Here is a 22,905-nt window from a genome sequence, read left to right as displayed (position 1 = left end):
GGGCCTGATCCAGGCAGAGAAGACCTCAAAAACCTGACTGTAAATCACTCATGCATAACATAGCCTGAACTTTTGCACTGATTTGACCAATTCCACCCAGAGTGCACTGATAATACTGGCATAAAGAAGCAGAAGATCTACTCTGGTATTTTACAAGCAAGGGTCTACCATATAATATATTTTTGCATTATTACCTTTTACTTCACTAATATTAAAATTTCGAAACATAAGCCACACAAATTACTCCCGGCGATACAATTTGAAAACAAATGGAGGAACCCCTTTGCATCTCTAACTCAGTATTTTCTGCAACCTGAGTCTGTTCACTTTCTCCTTTGTTTCCCTTAACTAAAAATGCACAGTGAGGGCACTCAACAGGTGAAGGTCAACGGTTATGGAGTACTAAAAGCACTCTAGGCAGCCAGTGTTGAAGATGTCACATTAAGAGAAATGTTGAACATTCTGAAATGATTGTGGTTTGCACCTATATCTTTGAAAAAAAAATGTAGGTGGGTGAAGTGCTGACATATTAAAAGGGTAAATTTTCACGTTCAAATATATCAACAATGAATAGGTCTCCTGATTTCAGAAAATCCTCCCAGTATTCAGGGATGAATTTCCGTGGCTTTAAAACGCAGGGCAGAATTATGCCCGCCGGCCACAATGGCGGCTTTTCGCACCGTATCATCCCAAACCCGCCGCATTAAATTATACATTCCCGGGGTACATGCCATTTCGATGGCGGGCACCACCCCACCGATTCATCACGCCAGGCATCATGTTTAAAGCACAGCCACGCTTATTGCTTCCAGCCCAGGACTGCAGCCAAGAAGACAGGGTCCCAAAAGGCAAGAAGACTGCAGCCCTTGAGCGCCTTTTGGACTCTGTGGAGGCCCCGCTGTGATGTCTTGTACCCCCACTCTGGCCACAGGAGGAGCAGCTATATTACCACTCCGGCGATGGCAGTGGTGGTTAGTGCCAATGCTGCACAGAAGAGGTTGGCCATCCAATGCAGTTAGAGGATGAATGATCTCATCCGTGCAGCCAGGGTATGACAACCATCTCATCACTCTAAACTCTCACACTCAAGCCCATCACACATTCACTGGCATCTCACTCAATGCCAGCTTGAGCCATCACCACCCATTCTCTCACACATATCCTCACTTGTGCATCTGGCCTTATCTCCCCTGGAGACTGCCTCCTCAACCCTCACCACCTTGAGGCCACTTGCACAGATCAACATGTGCCCCCACATGCACACCCTGGGACATCCTTCTTCCCCAAGACAGCTCTCATCCTGCAGCCTCTTCCCTTGCCTGAGGCCACTTCCCCCCTTCCCCAAGCAAGACTTTGCCTGCAGCCATTAAAAACCACCCACATATGGCTGATCCGGTAGGTAGAGACCTACCCATGAGCCCCCCTAAAAGTGATGATATGCTGTCTCTGAAGCCTGGTGCTGATGACTGCGAGTGCTGACTGAAGCAAGGTAGGCAAACAAACCTTGAAGTCCCGAGCGAGGTGCAGCCCGCCAGGTGCACGTCGCTTATATGCTGTTGTGAAACACGCCGGCACGTTTTCCCACTGATGTGGGCGGACGATTCAACAAGGGGGACAATTCCGGCAGGCTGGCATGATAATGATATGCTGATATATTACAATGAGGTTCCCAACATCCGATGGCGGGGAATGTGGCCCGGCATGGGTGATAGAGCGGACGATCGCAAACTGCTTTCACGACGTTGTGAAACCGATTTTTGGCCTACTCACCATATTGTCCATGCCACCAAACATGCCCGACGCCAGTGGGCACAGAAAATCCCGGCCTCAGTATTTTGTTCCCTCGGCAACTCATGTTGACTACCACTTATCATTGGATTCTAGCACTTAAGTGCCATTTTTTTTAAAACCTCAGCTGAAAAATTTTGTTTAAAAACGTGCTTTTTTAAAAAAAAATTAAATTGGGATGATTATTAAATTTGTATAACGGCAGAAGAAGGCACTTGCCTTTGTGTTGAGAGTGCACCTTCTCAACTCCCACTCACAGGAATTGCTTAGCTAAAGCCTCTCAGTTGCAGAGCGTGGGAGGAAATCTCAAGAAGGCACATTCAACACTTAGGTAAGTGTCTCAGTACACCATTAAAAAATCAGCGTGTTATTTCACAGTCTCATTAATCAGTGAAAATTGCTGAAGTGCACAGGCTAATATGAAATGTGATGAAATCATGGATTCAACGCAGAAGTTTAAATCTTGCTGATTTAGCTACAAATATGGACAAGACAGGTCATTTGCTGGCCAGAAAATCCAAAACTGATAAAAAGGCAAACGTAATACATGTGTCAATATTGGACCTCGCTCAGTCTTGGAGAAAAGGAATAGAGAAACGTGGGGTTGACTTATCTCATCTTTGTTACTTTGAAACTTGAACTAAGCAGTTCCAGCTCTTACAGTTTCAACTGGAATCTAATCTTTAACACCTGATTCCTCGCATTTCTTAACTAGCATCAGTCTGCCTGGACTTCTGTCTACTTTCCTGCTAAATTGAAAATCACAGAATGGCTTTGGTGGCATTTCATAGTCATGCCAATCAGCCGCCTTTAGCATAGTTCGAAATGAACCAGGAACCCTATTTCATTATAATACCAATAGATTCTTCAAACTTTTCCAGCACCCTAAGTCAGCCTATCGTAATTAAGTTACTAATTTATTGCTAATTAGGTACACTATGTGCCTATTTGTCAGTCTGTCTATCTATGTCAATTTATTTTTCTATCAATAAATAAATTCATCCATTTATCAGGCATAAGAACAAGAAATAGGAACATGAGTAGAACCATATGACCTGTCGAGCCTGCTCCATCATTCAGTATAATCTTTGGCTTCAACTCCACTTTCCCACCTGTTTCCATCCCTCTTAATTCCATGAGAGACTAAAAATCTGTCTATCTCAGTCTTAAGTATATTCAACAATGGAGCATCGGCAACCCTCTGGGGTAGGGAATTCCGAAGATTCACAAATCTATAGGTGAAGAAATTTCTCAAGCCCTAAATGATCGGTGATGATCTTGTATCTGCTATCCCTCAATCAACGTCACACAAACAGATCATCTGGTCATTATCACATGGCTGTTTGTGAGAGTTTGCTGTGCGCAAATTGGCTGCCACATTTTTTACACTGACTGCACGACATAAAGTACTTCATTAGCTGTAAAGTGGTTTGAGACTTCTGATGGTTGGGAAATGCACTATATGAATGCAAGTCTTTCTTTCTTTCCCCTTTCACTATATAGCCTGCATTTTCACATAAGTGGGCATTTTTGTTATTTCAAACTAAGCGCAGGGTAATCACAAATGTATCCATGTGTGTTTCAACTGAGCAATTGTGAATTTAGATGAACAATTTGCTAAGATTTAATTTTGATTTTTTTTTTCTATGATTTAGGAGAGAAAAAGATCTGGAAAACTGTCCAGAAATTGTGGTCCCGTGCTCTTTGTAAATGTTATATATATTAGCTGTAACAAAAGGGGGGGCAACGAGGAGATAAATGTGATTAAATGATCACGTCCCTTTAAAAAAAAGATGAAACTTACAAAGAGCACAAGAGGAAGCATTTTATTTGTGATTAAGAGGCTTCAGCCAACATTGGGAACAAATTTGTTTCCCCCCCACCCCAGAAACCTTATTGCCAACCAAGGAGTTTTTTGGTGAATACATTAGCACTGAAAATAGAAGACAACTGAATAAATTTCAACTGCAGAATGGCCTGGTGCTTTGTCAGCCTTTTCACTGCATTGCAACTAAATTGGCAGATTTAGATTTCCCACCTGCCTGGGATCCAGGTGACTGATGGAGAGCCCCTGGAAGCAGCTGATTTAACTGCAAAAAAAATGCAAGCAGGCAACCAGCCTCTAAAATTGTCCCTCCAGAAGTAAGACCAAGGTAATTGCCTCAATTTGGGCTGGTATTTTGGACTCCGACATTACAACAGTTACGAAAATTCAGGGAAAAAAATGCTTAGTGCTGTGAAGTATTTTGTGATGCCTTGAGGTAATGAAAGGCAATATATAAATTCTTTCTTTCCTACTCCTAACAAGTTGCTTCCCCTATGTCTGTACATACAGTAGGAAACCATAATGACTTGATTTCAGCATGTTGCAGCTATAAAAAGAGCTTGTAGTATTTTAAAGAATTGAACCAGGAAAGCTTAAAGGAGCACTGACCATAGCATTATCATAAAATAATAAACGGGAACATTGAAATGGGCGAAGAGAGATGAAAAAAGCCATTGCTTTTCACAAGAGCAAAAACTGAGATTTTTTGCAAACAGCTTTAATAATGTAGGGATTCCATTCGAGATCAAAGGAGATGGAGAAGCCAAGAGTTTTAGTAAAAGTGTTAGGTGTTGGTTAAATTTGCAGAAGACTTGAAGGACCGTGTAGAAAAATTGAAATAAAACAGAATTTCATAGTCCCATCAATTTGTGTGTTTGCGATCATGATGTAATGATTCATCTCTTACACAAGGAAGATTGTAGGCCGTGTGAGGGCATGCAGTTGGATCAAGTTGATGAATATGTGTGAATCACAAGAAAAAGGTGTCTAGGCTTAGTTGGTGAGGGGAGGAGGTCATTGATATGAAGTAGCAACAGAGTTGGAGTAATGACAGACCCTTGGCGATTCCTTACATTAACAGGAAAAAGAGTTTGGCCTATCGTTCACAGCACAGAATAATTTGAGAGGAAATGGGAGAGCCATATCCATAGATTTGGTGGAAGGGCATAAAATAACTACTTATTTAGAAGTGCATGGTCAGGTGACAGGGCAGCTTGCTAACCTATTACTTGCCGGAGATCTATATTTTTAATTTATAAACAGTACCAATAAACAGAGGACATATTCATGGGACCATAGACAATAGCATTATTAAACAAGAACTCGAACCACAGCAGTGCCCTGTAAAGTGTCCCTGATGCTATTTGTAAATAGGGTGATCACTTCACACTTTAATGTCTCATTTTTTGATCAGTATTCCGCTTTCAGTAATTAAGTACTCCATGGTCATCTGTCTCCTCCTTGGACCCTTCTGGTGCCCTTTCTTAAAGTTAAAAGTGTCCTGGCACACGACTCAGGCTTTACAGACTCGGGCTTTACAGACTCATTCTAGATCTATCTCTTCTCAAATGCAGTAACGTTCCCCAGCACCATCTCCATTCAAGCCTTTAGAACTATGTCTGGGATCCAAATCCAAAGAAAAAAAAACGTGGACTTTCCAAGCTGGGAAGAATTTTACCTAACGCTTGGAGGGCGTTCCAGTTTGAGGCTTCCCGAACTCACGGGGCAGAATCTTCTGGCTGGCATGCGGGTGGTGGAGCCCGCACGCCAGCGCTTAAAATGTCGTGTGTGGCATTGCGATATTTCAGTTGGCGGGCGCGCCATGCAGCAGGACCTCGTTAAGGCCTTTAACTTGCCAATCGTCGACGATTTTGAGGGGCCCGGCAAACGGGCAGGCGAGTAGGTGTTTTTTTTTTTACAAACCTCATCCAGTGGCGGGATGAGATTTGAAAGCGGTTTTTAAAAAGTTTTTGTTTATTTCATTAACAAAGTCCCATCTTGTGTGCCATTTTCACATGAGGGGGACATGTTAATTAGTTTTTTATTGTTTTTTTTTATATTTGCCAGCTTTTCAGCAATCTCCCTGAGGCAACACTTTGCCTCGGGGATGTGTGCGCTCTTTCACGTGCATGCACGGAAGAGCGCACTCTGACAGTTGGGCAATCCCTCCCGCCCCCTCCGCATAAGAAGCACATAGCGCTTCCCGCTGGGTGGGCCTTAATTGGCCGGCCCACTTAAAGTAGCGGCGGGGCCCATTTCAGCGGCAGTGATTGGTTGCCTGCCCGCTGCCGAGCCGATGGGGCCCGCCCGCCCATCAAGGACAAAATTCTGCCCATTATTCTAGATAAGTGTTTGAATTATTTGACAGTTCTTCAGGTGTGGGTACTTAAGAGGTCGGTGTGATTTTAAAGCCAGAGATTCTTGATAAACTGCTGGCCATCTTCTCATCTTGCAAGCAGCGTTGAACATTTCTCACCTGGAATACAATATTCAGCTGCTGTCCAAACTGACCTAGAAAGTGTGGATCTTGATCTTTTAGAATAAGATCTTTAGCCCAATAATACATTAAGGATATTAATTTTATGGATTTGGATTAAAAATCATTGGTATCCATGGACAAATAAAGGAATATTAATTGTCTCTACTTATTCAGACTTGATTCGTGGAATTGTTAAAATTAATACACTGTAGACCCTCAGGTCTTTTTCATACCCCAGATTCACAAGTCTAACATTTGCATCTTGTACAGTTCCACTCAAGATATTCCACACCTGGTTTGCTTCTTTAAAGGAAGAGACTCCAATTTATAATGTCAGGTGGAAAAGATTTATTTTAGGACACTAGAACAGTCATTTTTTTTCTGTAGTCATACATTAGGACATTTGAACATCTTATTTGCAACAGTTTTTTGATGAGCGCTCATTAATAGCTCCGCTAGGGTTAACTTAAACAAAGAAAGAACTTGCGTTTCTATATTGCTTTTCACAGCCTCTGGTCGTCCCAACATGCAGTGCAGCCAATGATATATTTTTGAAGTGTAATCAATGTTGCAACTTTGGAGATGCTGCAACCAGTTTGCCCACTTGGTTAGGACCCTATCCGTCACCTTAAACATTCACTCCCTCTCACCACTGGTGGACCGTGACTGCAATGTGTATCATCTACAAGCTGCACTGCAACAACTGGCCAAGGCTGCTTCAACAGCACCTTCTGAGTCCATGACCTCTACCACCTAGAAGGACAAGGGCAATAGGTACATGGGAACATCACCACCTCCAAGTTCCTCTGCAAGTTATGCAACATCCTGATTTGGAAATAAATCACCATTCCTTCAGCGTTGTTGGGTCAAAATCCCTCCTTTATAGCATGGTGGTCAGCATGCCTTTACCATACAGGCTGCAGCAGTTTTAGAAGTCGGATTTCCACCATCTCAAGGGCAATAAGGGATGGGTAATAAATGCTGGCTTTGAATCCACGAATGAATGAATGAAAGGAATAGGCTTGGCTCAGTGGTAGCACTCTCCCCTCTTGGTGGGTGGGTGGGGATGTAATTGCAGTCAGAGGAAGGGAAGTGCTTGTAGGCAAGTAGTAAAAGCCCGAGGTTTCTTTGTGGATCCTCCGAGCTCACAAGGAAACCTTTAAAAAAAAAAAATCACCTGTCTCCGAGGCCTGCTGCTCCTAAGTGCCCGATATTCCTGGAGAGGACAGCACTCTATTCAAATATGTGACACAAAATAAAAATAGAGTTATGACCTCAAACTCCAATCTTTGCATCTAAGAAAGAAGGAACTTGAATTTATAAAATACCTTTCATGACCTTTATGATGTCTCAAAGCACTTTATAACCAATAATGTACTTTAGAAGTGTGGACACTGTTGTAAGGACAGCTGCAGCAAATCTGTGCACAGCAAATCTCAAAGGGACTCTTTAAGAGAACCTAATAATCAAACTAACCTTAGGGAGACCACTACAATTTCACTACCACAGTCTCTATATTAACAGACCCTGTCTTTCCCACACTCTCTGAGGAAATTGTATTGATTGCAGCCAGGTATGATAAAGAATGCCTTGTATTTGAAAAATACTTAGTAACTATATGAACCACACTTGGGTAACCCCAGGGAAATTACTAATATTGTGTTCTCTGGATTGTAAAACATTGTGATCATAACCTCAAATTGGCAAGAATGGCTATTTGAGGGAGCTGCCTGAACATGAGTAGGCAACTTCAAAAGAGAAGATAGGAATAATTGCAGGGTAAACATTTAAATAGCCGTTGAGGATTTTCAGGAAATCTACATCACTCATAGATTGGTATCATTCTCTTACTTTGCTCCATTATAGGTTACATTGCATGCTTGCAACAAAATTTCACAGAAGTCCCTCCTCATTTTCATCTTTCACTTTGTGTTCCTCTCTGTCTCTCTTTCCCCCATCATCATTTCCTCAGCTGAATTACCTGCTTATTTTTGTGTGTAGTGGTTTACAAAATAATAGTTACACTGGTGCATGTGCACTTTCAAACACAGTCCTCCTTGGTCCTGAGGTGGATTGTCAGGATCTGATGTAGTGGTGGATACAAAAATGAGCTTTTTTGAACCATCTGGGAAATTAAACCCAGACTATAAGAAGATGACAGTGAGCGACCAGAGTCTGCTCACTTAGTGGTGTTAAAATTTCAACAATACATGACTTTATTAGAGTCTCAAAATTTCCCTAATCGACATAAGTCATCAGACACTTTTCATTAGTCATCATTTTTTTCAGCTTGCATCTATACCAACAGAATATAAATCCACCATAAATCTTTTCAGGACTTAAGAGTCGGACAGCTCGCCCTTTTGCAACACCAAATTTCAGGCTACCTGCCTCATTAGCAACAGTCTTGGGTACTGCTTGGTGGGGTGTGGGGGGAAGAAGAGGAAGGGGGGCTAATCGCAGCCGGCAGCAGCTGTCATTCTGGAGCGGGGAGAAGTGCTTCTGCTCCTCTCGACCCACAGGAAAATGTTCAAACTCTTGTTTAAAAAGAACGTATCTTTAGTTGGTCCCAATGCATGGTCGCAGCTGTCACCAAAGAATGCTGGCTAGAGCAAGTACCCTATTCATTTCAGACCAATTTCTGTGAAATGGCCTTAGGTAGGCATGAAGTTCCTCACTTATATGGTTAAGAGGCCTTAATGTCTGTTTTAGGAATACCTGATAAATGATCCAGCCCAAGTTAAGGTCAACAGACGCAAGACTTTGATCACAAAGTTGGACCTTGCATCATGGACCAAGACCTCAAGGATTTGGGTTTGATGTACTGAATGCCTGGGAGCTTATGTTAATGAGCAAAAAATTGCTGTCCTAAGCAAGTGGGATTTAGGATATCTGGACTAGACAAGATTGAGTTTAAAAATCATGCAGGGTGGAAGGCCAGCATAGGGATTGTTACAAATCTAATGAGTACAATATCATGTACAAAGATTTCAGCAGAAGAGTCCTAAGGACTAGGCAGAAACCAACAATGATGTGGAGGTGGAAGTCAGCTATCTTGATGATGGACAGAATCAAATCAAGCTTGCAAACAGCCTATTTCAGCCTAAGTAAGTGGCTGGGGAAGGAGATGATATTACTTTGTGCTTTTAAAACCGCATTCTTAACTCTTATGACTTGTTGCGCTAATTTAAAAGATAAAAAATAATACAGTACTTTTTCCTATTGTCTGAGTTTCTTCTGCACTTTAGTTTCAAAGGGTTTTTCTTCTCACTTTAAAACTAGGTTCAGGAGGCGTGCATCCATTGGTGGATCCTCTAGCAGCTGGGCCACATTTGGCTCGTTTTCCTTACCCACCGGGTGCAATACCTAACCCACTGTTGACCCAGGCTCCACATGAACATGAAATGCTCAGGCATCACCCTGTCTTTGGTAAGAAAATTCGGATGTCAATTTATTAATTCCCCCTAGTCATTCCATGTTAATATATTGTGAGATTATGCTTGTATTTTAGATATAGACAGATTCTTTAAACTGTGACAAACACTATTCTTTTTAATTAGCACACATAAATATATAGGATTCAAGTAGGTGGTACATTTTAATTTCTTTTTCTGTTTAATCTATGCATTTAGCAATGCCATGTTTTGCAACCTGTAGAAGGAAAGCAAAGTGACCTCTCTCTCTCATCGTTTTGCTTTCAGGTGGACCATACAGAGACCTGCCTAGTGCTATTCCAGCCCCCATGTCAGCAGCACACCAACTTCAGGCAATGCACGCCCAGTCAGCAGAACTACAGAGACTAGCAATGGAACAACAGTGGCTACACGGCCATCACCATATGCACGGAGGTCCCCTTCCTGGGCAAGAAGACTATTACAGGTAAGAATAGCTGGATCTTGCTACGGTTGCAGTATTTCACTTTGAAATAGATATCTGTAAGTTTCATTAATTTAAATTCAACCAACTCAAGATGTTCTGGCCTTTGACAGATTTAGTTTACTCATTTTGAAGCTGAATATTGATAGTTGGTGCGTGTTAACTATTGTGAAATCTGATCTCAGCAGCCCAATAGCGCAGCTGAACTGATGCCATTGGGATCCTCACTTGTGTGTGTAATTTCTCAGTTGGGATTGATGCCTTCAGCATTTCTTTCTGAAGAGCATCTTCCCAAAGGTGAATGTGGGCAAGCAAGAATTCACTGCCTTTAAATTGATATGCAGGTCTTTTTTCATTCTGGCATACTTTTAATTCATTCTTGGAATGTGAGTGTTACTGGCAAGCCCAGCATTTATGCCCATCCTTAATTGCCCATGAACTGCCTTCTTGAACTGCTGCAGGTCATGTGGTGTAGGTACACCCACACTGCTATCTGTAGCAGTTTGATGCAACTGAATGACTTGCTAGACCATTTCAAAGGGCAGTTAAGAGTCAACCACATTGCTCTGGATCTGGAGTCACGTAGGCCAGACCAGGTAAGGACATCTGATTTGCGCCCCTAAAGTACATTAGTGAACATTTGTGTGTAGTGGAGGCAAGTTCAATTGAGCCATTTGAGAAAATTGGCTCATTACCTGAAAAGGAAGAATGTGCAGGGTAATGGGGAGAAGGCAGGGTGAATGGCACTAGGTACATTGCTCATTTGGAGAGCTGGCACAGACAAGACATGGCTGCCTCCTGTGCTGTAGCAATTCTGTGATCTGAACTAGATGAGCTTTTATGACAATCCGGTAGTTTCATGATCATTATTAATGACTTTTTTTTGCAGATTTACTAGCTAATTGAATTTAAATTCCCTCAGCTATCTTGGTGGGATGGGAACTCATGTCTCCAGACCATTAATCCGGGCCTCTGGATTACTAGTCCAGTAATATTACCACTATACCTAGCATAAAGGAAGATGGATATGGTTGTTGGAGGTCAGTCATCTCAGCTCCAGGACATCACTGGCAGGAGTTCCTCAAGGTAGTGTCCTCAGCTCAACCATCTTCAGCTGATTCATCAATGACCTTCCTTCCATCATAATGTCAGGGGTGGGGATGTTCGCTGATGATTGTGCAGTGTTCAGCACCATTTGCAAATCCTCATGAAGCAGTCCATGTCCAAATGCAGCAAGGCCTGGACAATATCCAGGCTTGGGCTGACAAGTGGCAAGTAACATTCTTGCCTCGCAAGTGCCAAGTAATGACCATCTCCAACAAGAGAGAATCTAACCCTTGACATTCAATGACATTACCATCACTGAATCCCCCACTATCAACATCCCGGGGGTTACCATTGCCCAGAAACTGAACTAGACTAGCCCTATAAATACTGTGGCTACAAAAGCAGGTCAGAGGCTAGGAATCCTGCAACAAGTAACTCACCTCCAGACTCCCCAAAGCCTGTCCACTATCGACAAGGCACAAGTCAGAAGTTGATGGAATACTCCCCGCTTGCCTCGATGAGTGCACTCTCACAGCACTCAAGAAGCTTGACACTATCCAGGACAAAGCAGCCCACTTGATTGGCACCACACCCATAAACATTCACTCCCTCCATCACTGACGCACAGCAGCAGCAGCATGTACAATCTACAAGATGCACTACAGGAATTCATCAACGCTTCTTAGACAGCACCTTCCAAACCCATGGCCACTAGAAGGACAAGGGCAGCAGATGGATGGGAACACCACCTCATGGATGTATCCCTCCAAGCCACACACCATCCTGACTTGGAAATATTTCACCGTTCCTTAACTGTCGCTGGGTCAAAATCCTGGAACTTCCTCCCTAACAGCACTGCGAGTGTACCTACAACACATAGACAGCATCTCAAGAAGGCAGCTCACCACCACCTCATGGGCGACTAGGGATGGGCAATAAATGCAGGCCCAGCCAGCAACACCCACATCCCATGAATGAATTAAAAAAAATATATATCACTACGCTCCTGTCCCCCTAAAACTGTGAACTTATACACTGATGGTAATATCGGCCTTAAGGAAACAGTATGTTCTTATTCCAAATGAACAGACATGCAAATCTTTTTATTTACTCTTTTGGATCAGGTTGAAAGGTGTCAGTGCATTTGGTGTTTTTAGTACTGTCATTTCTGGCACTGCATTTTGGCACTGACTTGTGTCAGATCCAGCAGGAGTTTTTAAAGCAGTATTTTAAAACTTTTTGTTAAGCGAACAAAGAGAAAATTTCGCTCCTGTTTCAGATGAGAGGCAAGTAAACGCAAATCAAGACAGGAGAGCAGCCCTCCTTTGTCTCCTGCTTCATGGAGCAATCATCAAACATACTAATTTCATTGTTCATCAAGCTCAGTGAGAATGTCAGTAGTCGAGGATGAAATTCTTTCCAGGTAGCACTACTGTACAGAGTAATATGGCAGAACACTGTTGCTGTACAGTGGTCATGAACTAAACCAATATGAAATAATGAGCTTCTGAAAATATAAGCTATAACTGTCCTGTAAATGGTGTTCCTAAACAATGCCTCAGTGCGCATAAACTATAGTAAATAACAGCTCATTTAAGGTTCTTGTGTACTAAAAAATACTTAAGTTTAGCAGCCCACGAAAATTGTAGTAGTTTTGTTATTGTGTAACGTTTATTTTTCTATTACAATGATTAATTCTCCCCTCTGCTTTCCAGAAACACCCAACAAAACTGTCACCAAAACTTTAAAAATACGTCGCCCAAGTTTAACCAGTGGCCTCCAGCCTTCTTAACGTCATAAGGATTCCTAAGGATTTGTGCAGATAATGATGAAATTCAAAATCATCTGTGTTTTGTATCTATCTATAAAAAGCAAAGTCACCTCAGTACTTTTGTCAGGTTACAACGTAAAGTTCCTTAGGGCCATAGCTTTGGGGTTTCTTTTTAATTGTACCATTTGCTTGCCCATGCACAGGTCTAGAAGAAGTAATGTTTCACTTTAAAAATTCAAAAGACACCCTATTTATATCTGACTTAAAACATGGTGCTTCCAAAAAACAAAAATCACTGGTTAGGAAATGTCATACATCAGACTGTGCAGACCCAAACGTTCTATCTTTGGGCACCATACTGTTAGCCCAGTAATTTACAACAACGGTAGCCTGTATTTATATAGCGCCTGTAACATAAAACACCCCAAGGCAGTTCACAGAGACATTATAAAACAAAGTGTGCCATTTACAGATGTTTTATTAAATGTTCACTTAACATAAGAAATAAGGTCAGGAGTAGATCATACAGTCCCTTGAGCCATCTCCGCTATTCAATACAGTCATGGCTGATTTTTGGCCTCAATTCCACTTTCCTGTCCGCTACTCATATCCCCTTGATTCCCTGTGAGACCAAAAATCTATCTCAGCCTTAAATATATTCAATAATGGAGTATCCACAGCTTCCTGAGTTAGAGATTTCCAAAGGTTCGCACACTTTGCATGAAGAAATTCCTCCTCATCTCAGTACTGAATGACCTGTCCCTTATCTTGAATACTGCCTTGTTAAGGAATGAGCCCCCCCACAGTGATTCAATAACAGCTTACATTTATATAACATCTTGAGCATCCCAAGATGCTTCACAGGAGTGTCATCAAATAAAATTTAACATTCATTAGGCAATTGCATCAAGTGATGAAGCGCTGACCCACAAAAATCGGGGCGCATCAGTCCCTAATGCGTGCCGGTTTCGGCCAGGGTGACATTGGTCTTCGTGGCCGGCACCTTGCGAATTGACAGGGGAGAAAATCAGAAACAATTAAAGAAAACTTGATGCCAACATTTTCTCATCCAGCTCTTCATTCCTTTCAACATTAGGCAAGGTGGCAACCCTAGCTGCATCCGTTTATGTACCCATAAACACTGACTTGTGAACTCTGTGAGGTAAAGACTTCTCATTAGATTGCAACAAAACTTGTAAGTGACTTACTCTCATCAGATATTGGACTTGTTTCAAAAAATTAGCATGGTGAAAACTTTTGCCATTTGTGTTTTTGATTTTGAAAGTGGCCCCTTAAAATTCTGCTAAATATGCAGCATGCTTTTAAAAAAAAAAGTGCCTCCAGTGCCTTGAACCATTAGAAAATGCAAATCTTAAAATAGTGCATAGCACTGAAATAGCCCAGACATATTTGTGCTAAAACACCTTTGTGCTGCGTTAAATTTTTGAAACTAAGGACCTTTTTAATCTGCTGCAATGACATTTGCATGTCTGTGTTTACCTTCTGATGGCATTTTTGAATGACTTCCATTACATTCTCTGTCAAACATTTTCTTGAGGGCGTTGTTATGAGCTCTGCACACCCTTCAGTTATTGCTGTAGTAGCTGAGAAGTTAGGATTGTTGCTGCAGCAGGAGTGTTATGCTTGGCGGAGTGGATGGGGTGGAGGTAAGAAAATTGCTTCCTTAGCTGTACAGAGTTACAAAGAGATGGCAACAGTCTGCAATTGAGCTTAACAATATCAAATGGAGTTCAGTGTGAGGAACTGTAAGGCCACCCACTTTGGATCAGAGCAAGACAAAACGGGATATTTTCATGGAGCATTGAGGAGCAGAGAGACCTTGGTGCCCCATGTGCACAAATAGCTGCAAGTTAGTGCATGTGTACAGAAAGTAATCAAGAGGACTAATAGAATATTCTTTTATTTGTTCTTATTGTTACAACTGGGATGGGAGGAGTGCACAGTTTACCTAGCCCCACTACTCCACAGGTCGCACCATTAGTTTAAAAGTTTAATTCACTCACTAAAATAGCCAGTGATTTAATTTCACTGCTGTTAGAAGACCCAGAATACAAGAGACTTTAACCAGGCTTCTTTCAATAAACTCAATGATTGATTTATTATAAAATGAAACTTCTTTTTTAAATCAAGTTGCAAGAACTGATTAACACACAACTTGCAATCTGCAAATGTAGCTATCTATCCCCCTTAAAATCCCTCAATACACGCACATAAACAAAGGACAAACAGGGTCTCTGCAGAGATTGGCGGTTGAAGAAGAGACTTTATAAAACAAATGATAAAGTTCACAGGGTTTTGGCGCTATTGATCTGGAGTTCCCCCATGTGAAGGTAGATCGCTGGTCCCAGTAGGTGCCTGGAGGTCCTCCCCAGTGGAGCTTGAGCGTGCAGGATCAATCCTTCTCATCTCAACCTCTTGGGTTTCCAAAAACGGACAAGTTCCACTGAGATGAGGATTCCTAACTGGATACTGGTAACCACTCTATTTCAGGCTAGGCAAGGACAGTGCAAGCTGGGCAGCTTCACTTGCTTCAGAACTGAGTTACAAAAACAAATTCAAAACTTAAAAGTTTATCTCAGCCTGGTGATTTCCAGTAAATCACCAGGCCTTTGTCTTTAAACTAGTTTTTTTCCATCAGTTACAGTGATTGCAGTTCAGTGCAGCTCTTCCCCACTCAAGTGCCGTGCTGGTCACGTGATTTCTTGCTTACTCCCAGCCCAAGGTGAACTTATGACCTTTTGTTTAAAAAAAAAGTGTCCAAACAATGCAATGTCCTTCCAAATTTTAAAAGAAAAATACAGTTCTTTCAAATATGGTTCTAACATTGTGACGTGAGTGTTACTGGCACAGACAGCATTTGTTACCCATCCCTAATTGCCATTCAGAAGGTGGTGGTGAGCTCCCTTCTTGAACTCCTGAAGCTCCATGTGGTGTAAGTACACCCACAGTACTGTTAGGGAGGGGGTTCCAGAATTTTGATCCAGCGACAGTGAAAGAACAACACACAGTTCCATGTCAAGATGGTGTGTGGCTTGGAGGGGAGCTTGCACTTGGTAGTGTTCCCATGCGTCTGTTGCCCTTGTCCTTCCAGGTTGTGGCGGCTGTAGGTTTGGAAGGTGCTAGCTTTTAAGTGAAGAAGTGATGCTTCAGTTGTACACAACTTTGTTTAGACTGCACTTGGAGTAATACATTCAGTTTTGGGCACCTAACCTCAGGAATGTCATGTAAGAATAGGAAACGCTGCGGCACAGATTTATCACAATGACACAGGGCTTATAGTTTGAGGTTTAGGTTACAATTACGTGGCTTGTATTTATCTAGATTTTAGGAGACTGAGGGATAATCTAATCGAGGTGTTCAAAATGATGAAGGGATTTAATGGGGGAGATAGAGGGAAACTGTTTCCTCTGGTGAGGAAATCCAGAACAAGGGACATAGGCCAGAATTTTATGACCCTGTCACAGCGGGGGCAGGACCGTAAAATGTGGTGAGCCATTCCAAACTCCGTTGACTTTGGCGGGACCGTAAAATCCCGCTGTTGTAAAATTCCACCCATAGTTTTAAGAGTTTGGTCATTTAGTTGTAAAATCAGGAAACACTATCCACACAAAAGGGTAATGGAAATCTGGAACTGTTGTCCTGCTTCTCCTCCTTCTCCACCCCCCCAACCCAACCCCACCAAAAGCTATGGAACCTGGATGAATTGAAATATAATGACCGAGATTGTTAGTTTTTTTTTTGGTGAGGGCATGAAGGATTTTGAACAAAGGTGGATAAATGCACTTGAGGTACAGATCAGCCGGCCTTGAAGGACAGGCCAGCTTAAACCTCTTCCCATGTACAACTTATAAAAGCCAAAATATTTTCAACAGATTTTGAAAATCCACAAAATTCAGGAAAAAGGGAGTACGGAATTTATCTGCATGAATTAGAGCGATGGAGATTGAGGGGCGACTTGATAGAAGTTTACAAAATTATGAGTGGCATGGACAGAGTAGATGGTCAGAAGCTTTTTCCCAGGGTGGAAGAGTCAATTACTAAAGGACATAGATTTAAGGTGAGAGGAGAAAACTATAGAGGAGATGTGCGGGGCAAGTTTTTTACGCAGAGGGTAGTGAGTGTCTGGAATTTGCTGCCAGAGGAGGTGGTGGAAGCGGGTACGATAGTGGTGTTTAAGAGGCAGCTTGACAAATACATAAATAGGATGGGCAAAGAGGGATACGGACCTCGGAAGTGCAAAATGTTTTAGTTGACGGGCAATATGATCAGCGCAGGCTTGGAGGGCCGAAGGGCCTGTTCCTGTGCTGTACTTTTCTTTGTTCTTTGTTCTTTGAACCTACCCAAGCAGTTTCCTCTAACTCAGGGTCAGGCAGAAATGGGTGGAAGCTGCTCATGTACATGATGTGTTTTGGCCTTGTCAGAGTGGGAAAGTTGCATCATTCTGTTCATTGGGTGTGTCTTTGTGAAATTGTGGATAATTAAATTTTTGGTTGAAATGTATGCACTGTCCAACTTGGCCTATAGGTGTAGAGCTTATCAGGTCCATCATGGGCCAAATGAAACAAGCATGTCAGGACAATGAAACAAAAAGGCACTCTTGTCTAACTTGTATTGAATTTGATGGAGCTGTATATTTTTCCAGTGTAATTTTTTAGCGCAGGTAAGTGAGTAAAACATACACTCTTATTTTAACAGAATGCATCTGAAGGTATTTAAAAAATATATCCAAAAGTGTTAATATTCAAAAGAACCTTTTTGTTTCTCTTGCAGCCGGCTGAAAAAAGAGAGTGACAAGCCACTTTAAATCCTGAACCATATGAGAAGGCTCACTCACAGGGGCAAGGGTCACTCGGCCAGTACTTTGGAAGGAGCTCTGGCATCCTGCAAGAATGATAAAAGGAGATCTTCCTGACAAGATTCCCAGCCCCCCCTCCCCCAAAAAAGGATCGAATGATTTTATTTTGTAATATCCACCTGTGGAGGGGATCATTTGGGGCTGGCTGTGGATCTTAGCACGACGTTGCATTTGGTAATATGATGGTCGGAAATGCACACTGAGGCAGTGTTTCCAGCTGTTCTTGTATTGGTACTAGACCGGGTTTCAAACGGTCACCGCACAATGCAACCCAACTAAAACAAAACATAAAACAAAAAGTGAACAGATTTAAGTTCTGAGTATAAGTACTATAGTACATTTTATGATTCCTTAAATAATATGTAGGATATCCTCATAATTTTAAAGAAAAGTCAAATCTATGGCATGGCTTTTGAGTTTGTAAATAAAGAAAATTAACCTTATACGTAAAGGATTAGTTGTGGATTTCTAATTGGATAACAGATTGCAAAGTTAAGTGTTTTAAACAGCTTCACCTCCTTTAATTAAAGGAGAAGTTAGCTGTATGGTAATGTTTCCTCTGAAATGGAGTGTTTTTTTTAATGTGTCTAGTAGCAGTGGCATGCATCAAAAGGTTGCAGGGATTGTGGTCCAGACAAACGTCAACATAGATTTTAATTAACATAATAAAAGACTACATAAATAGTATTTTACCATCACTGGGTTTGGGCATCCCATACCATGCTGGTCAACAATGCAGACTATTACTAGACTGATCTCTTGCCAACAGCATGAAAGAAATTTAGGCTTCCCATTCTAACCATTTAATAACATTTTCAGTATCCAAAATATTTAAGCGATGATTGAACCTTTTATCTCCGTTTTATAGTGATAATTCTATGATTTCATATTATTAAAAAACTCATTAAGAACAAATAAGCTACTTTTATACTTGCATTTAACATAACATCCAGCATTTTTGCTTTCATTAAATATGCACTAAAATATTGCACATACCTGTGGCGTCATGCTAATTGTTTTGCTTGTCAACTTATTTTGTTATGTGGGGAGCTGACAACCCACATTTAGACATCAGAATCAAGGGCATTAAAGTATCATAAGTCATTTTCGCAAAAAATAGTTATTAAGTTTGGGGAAACTGATAAAAGGACCAATAATATTAACTGGACTTCTGTCATTATTCTTGATTGTAACCCCACTCCCATCATCAGCATGTCAATTAACTGAAGGTTGTTGGCGAGCATTTGAGCAGCTCAGTCCTCCTCACTGTAAGAGATAAATTATACGCATGTCTACATTTCTCAATGACAAAGCTTCCAAGAGGTGAGCTTGAGTTGGAACAAAGGTTTGTGCTTATTGATGGAAAAATTATTTTATTTCTGGGATAAATGTTCCGAAAAGCTGTTGAATTCAAGAATAATGATAACCAATCAAAAACATGCAGTTTTGAAGTCCCTTTTGTAATATATAAAATAACATATATTTTATTTCTGGGCTCTTAATTACATTGTGGGGATTTATATTCATTTTTACTTAAAAGTAGCAAAAAGTAGTCATACTTAACCATGATGTACCAATGTCTGGTGTCAGCAGTTTGGGTATCTGAGATACCAGTAGAGCTGAAAACCTGTCAGTAAATAACATTAATTTTAGAGCAGGGACTTACTGATCTTGCTCTTTGTCAATCACGTTTCTGTATCTTTAAACAACTGAAAGTATCACTCTTAAAATGTTTTTTGCAAGTTTGAGCTTTACATTTTATCATTGGAACTATGACATGTTGTCAGAAGCTGAATGCAGAGAGTCTGGCTGATGTCTGCACTGGGTAACTGGTTTCCTGATGGTGCGTATCTGTCTTTCCCCTTGATTTTATCAAGGACTGTATATTTGCCATTGTAGACTGTTATGTGGTGTTCACTGTCATAGGACTGTGTTTAATTAAAAGAAAGAACTATATGGTGTACTCACACCCTGGATAGTGACACAAAGGTTCAAGTTTTTATTTTGCTTTTTTGTGTTTTCCGAAGTATAATGTTTAATGTTGTCAATGGTCCAGCTTCTTAATTCACTGCAGCATTAGCAGAATGTACATTCTGATGCTAAATTTATATATATCTTGAAGCTTAATGTATATAATAGTAGTTTGCCATGGGATAACACAATGTAAACAAAAAGTAGAAGCAAAGATTGTGAGTCCTGTGTTTTCTCCATTTGAGTATTTTGTAATTTTTGAGATATTTGTGACTTAAATAAACCAAACAGCGCTGCAACATTCATGTTTTCATTTGACTACAAAACTGTAGTAGGTTCAAAATGCCAGCTCACCTTCTCATTGTTTTCCTGTGTCCTGGTGGATGCACTACTGAAGCTGGTTAGTTTCTTTTCTGTGTATGAAGACAGTTGGTTAAATTGACTAACACCGAAGTAAAGGAGATAGTAAAGGATAGATGACTTAAACCCTTGATCAAAGAGTTTTGTTTAAACGAGGGTCTTAAAGAAAAAGGTTGAAGTTTGAGAGGGAATTCCAAATCTTGGGTTTGGAAGCTGCACTCGAGGTTAGATTGGATGCCAAGACTACAAACAATTTGGTTCAAACTGAGCGGTTAGAGATGGGAATGGAACCCGTGACCAGGGAGCGGAGTCTTTGGAGAATGCCATAGACAATAGGTTATGGTCTTCCCAGTATTTAGTTGGAAGAAATTCAGGACTGGGTGTCAGACAAGCAGTGCAGGGGTTGTGAGAGGTAATGATGACATAGAGCTGAGTGACATCAATGTGCACGTGGAACCTGACATTGCGTCTTCAGCTGATGTCGCTGAGAGGCAGCATGTAGATGTGAAATAGGAGGGGGTCAAGGATAGATCCTTTGGGAACTCCAAAGGTAATAGTGTAATGTGAGAAAAGAAAAACCATTGTAGGAAGATTTCTGGCTATGACTGGGTATCTAAGAGTTGAAGAAGGTGAAGCTAGTCCCACGCAGCTGGACAAAGTTCTGTTGAAAGGTCATCGCGACCTGAAACGTAACTCCATTTCCACAGATGCTGCCTGAGCTGTCGACTATTTCCAGCATTTTTTGTTTTGATTTCAGATTTCCAGCATCCGCAGTATTTTGCTTTTGCAAAGTACGAGAGGCATTGAAGGAGGGTGCTGTGGTTAACCATATCAAAGCCTACTTGCGCTCTCCAGCCTAAACTTGCAGAATAGTCCCTCATGGTGCCCACTTCTTTACTGTTCATTTTTCCCAGGGGCTTAAATGGCATTATATTACAAAGTATTTACAAAGCAGAAGCAGGCCATTTGGTCCAACAAGTCAGTGCTGGTGTTTATGCTCCACATGAGGCTCCTCCCATCCTTCCTTATTGAGATGCGTCACATTTTACCTTTGACTTGCCCAGAGTTGAATGCAGATATAAAAACAAAGACTTATCTTAGGCTCATTTGTTTCTCTAGCAACATCTGTTTCAAAGTGAATTGTGTACAGGCGGCATATTGTTTACGACTCTGGAACATGGCCTGCTTAACATTCCAAACCAGTCCGAAGAGCAGAAACAAAAAGAATTATTGCAGACCAGATAGATTGTTGCTTGTTGGCCACAGTAAGGCTTCTGGGCACCGGGCCTGCCTTAATATTTATACAGAGAACCTTTTCAAGGCTAGGCTCATTCTTATTGAAGTTTATAAAGTGATGCAGACGCTGAATCTGTCCCAGTTTACAAGAGGCTCCCACTGCTTATCAAAACTTGTCTCTTTTGTTCCCAGATAGAATACGTCTCTATTTTTCTGGGAACGGGGGACGTTCCAACTGCAACACCCCTGACTTATTTTTCCCTCTTTTGGTTATTCAAACTCTTCATCATAACAAACAATTTGCTCAGCCAGTTCCCTTCCTAATCCCGAGTACCTCAATTAGATAAATTTGAAATCCTTTTTCCAGAGGCAAACAGGTCCAACTTTCTTATTTTCTTTGATAATTTTTGATTTACGAAGCCTGGAATTACCTCCAATCAGCTCTGTACCTTCTCAAGGGCAGTGATATCCTTCCTATGATCAGATTACCAGAACTACTTAAGACCGGATTTGGCCAACACCTTGTAAAACAACAAAAGATTTCTGATTTGCAAGTTATCTCTGTTATTCATTACCCTAGTGCCATTTTAAAAATTATAGTTGAGCACTAAGCTAACAACATCCACAATAATCCCTAGATCTCTTTCCTGATTAACATGCAGCATTACTATTCAGTTGCTCCCATATTAACTATTTGACACTTAACCACTTAGTAACACTTAGCATTTGTCACTTACTGGAATATGACCCCTTATCTCAGTTCTCAGCAAGATTACAAAAGCACAATGCATACACTTTGAAGTGCAGTGAAAGCTGTTACGGGTGGGGGGGCGGGGGGGTGGGAAGCAGCAGATGTTTTTCACATAAGGTAGTCAGAATGTTGGATCAAACTCCCTCCGCTTATCATCTCAGGGAATCTTTCACATCCGCCCAAACAATTGAAAGAACATGCAGAGTTTAACGTCTCACTGAAAGGACAGCACTAAAGCAGCGAAGCTTATGTCCCCCATTTCTGCAGTGAGGTTTGGAGCCACAACTCCTGACTCCTGGGCAAGAGCACTGATAACTTCAGCATTGTTCCTCATTGTTTGCTCTGCTTCCTATATTGGCACTACTAGCAAAGTTAGGAGACTGTATTTTAACAAGACCTTCATCCTTTGTGTATTAAAATTTAATTCAGCATAGACATAGTAAGGTGTATATCATGTTGTATTTACTTGGTGTAACTACCAGGAGCACTGAAAATGATTGGAATATTGACAGAGGGAGGGGAGCGGCCCTGTACAGGGACTACAAGTGACTATTAAAGGGGACCATTGGGAAAGTGATATGTCAGAGGGGCTGTCAGTAAACCAAAGGGCCGTTAATTTTTCCCAGTAATATTTAGATTAAAAGTCCCATCAATTATGGATGAAGAAAAAGAGTTTTTAAAATGAACTGGAAATCACTTTTTAATGTTAAAATTAAAAACTTGAAAGCCATAGTAAAAGATGGGCGCAGCATATCCTTTCCACAGGTACCTTCTCTGAAACAAGTAGAGTTAGAAATTTAGTATTATTTAATACATATGTCTGGAGCCCTGACATACGTTACATTACAGAGATGGAAGGCCAACAGATGTGATCCTAAAGCTAAATGAAAATGTAATTTTTTTTTAAACTCAAAGTCCAGTATAT

General features: G+C 41.2%; 1 protein-coding gene across 11 annotated transcripts in view; it reads left to right on the top strand.

The window, feature by feature from the left end:
• rerea (arginine-glutamic acid dipeptide (RE) repeats a) overlaps window positions 1–19,932 on the top strand; it is a 505,448-nt gene extending 485,516 nt beyond the window's left edge. For 8 of the 11 annotated variants that reach the window (XM_041206432.1, XM_041206431.1, XM_041206429.1 and 5 more), the window contains 4 exons: window positions 9,375–9,521; window positions 9,794–9,971; window positions 13,883–13,948; window positions 17,578–19,932. In XM_041206432.1, the coding sequence (XP_041062366.1) occupies window positions 9,375–9,521; window positions 9,794–9,971; window positions 13,883–13,931 (374 nt within the window). In that variant the 3' untranslated portion in view covers window positions 13,932–13,948; window positions 17,578–19,932. Of the gene's footprint in view, window positions 1–9,374; window positions 9,522–9,793; window positions 9,972–13,882; window positions 13,982–17,577 lie in introns of all 11 variants that reach the window. The other 3 variants (XM_041206430.1, XM_041206428.1, XR_005945305.1) reach the window with 2 other exon arrangements.
• The last annotated feature ends 2,973 nt before the right edge of the window (window positions 19,933–22,905 follow it).

The sequence above is a fragment of the Carcharodon carcharias genome, chromosome 15 (genome assembly GCF_017639515.1).
Source record: "Carcharodon carcharias isolate sCarCar2 chromosome 15, sCarCar2.pri, whole genome shotgun sequence".
Classification (NCBI taxonomy): domain Eukaryota; kingdom Metazoa; phylum Chordata; class Chondrichthyes; order Lamniformes; family Lamnidae; genus Carcharodon; species Carcharodon carcharias.
Note: the sequence above shows the minus strand (reverse complement) of the source record. Positions and strands in the feature narration are given on the sequence as shown.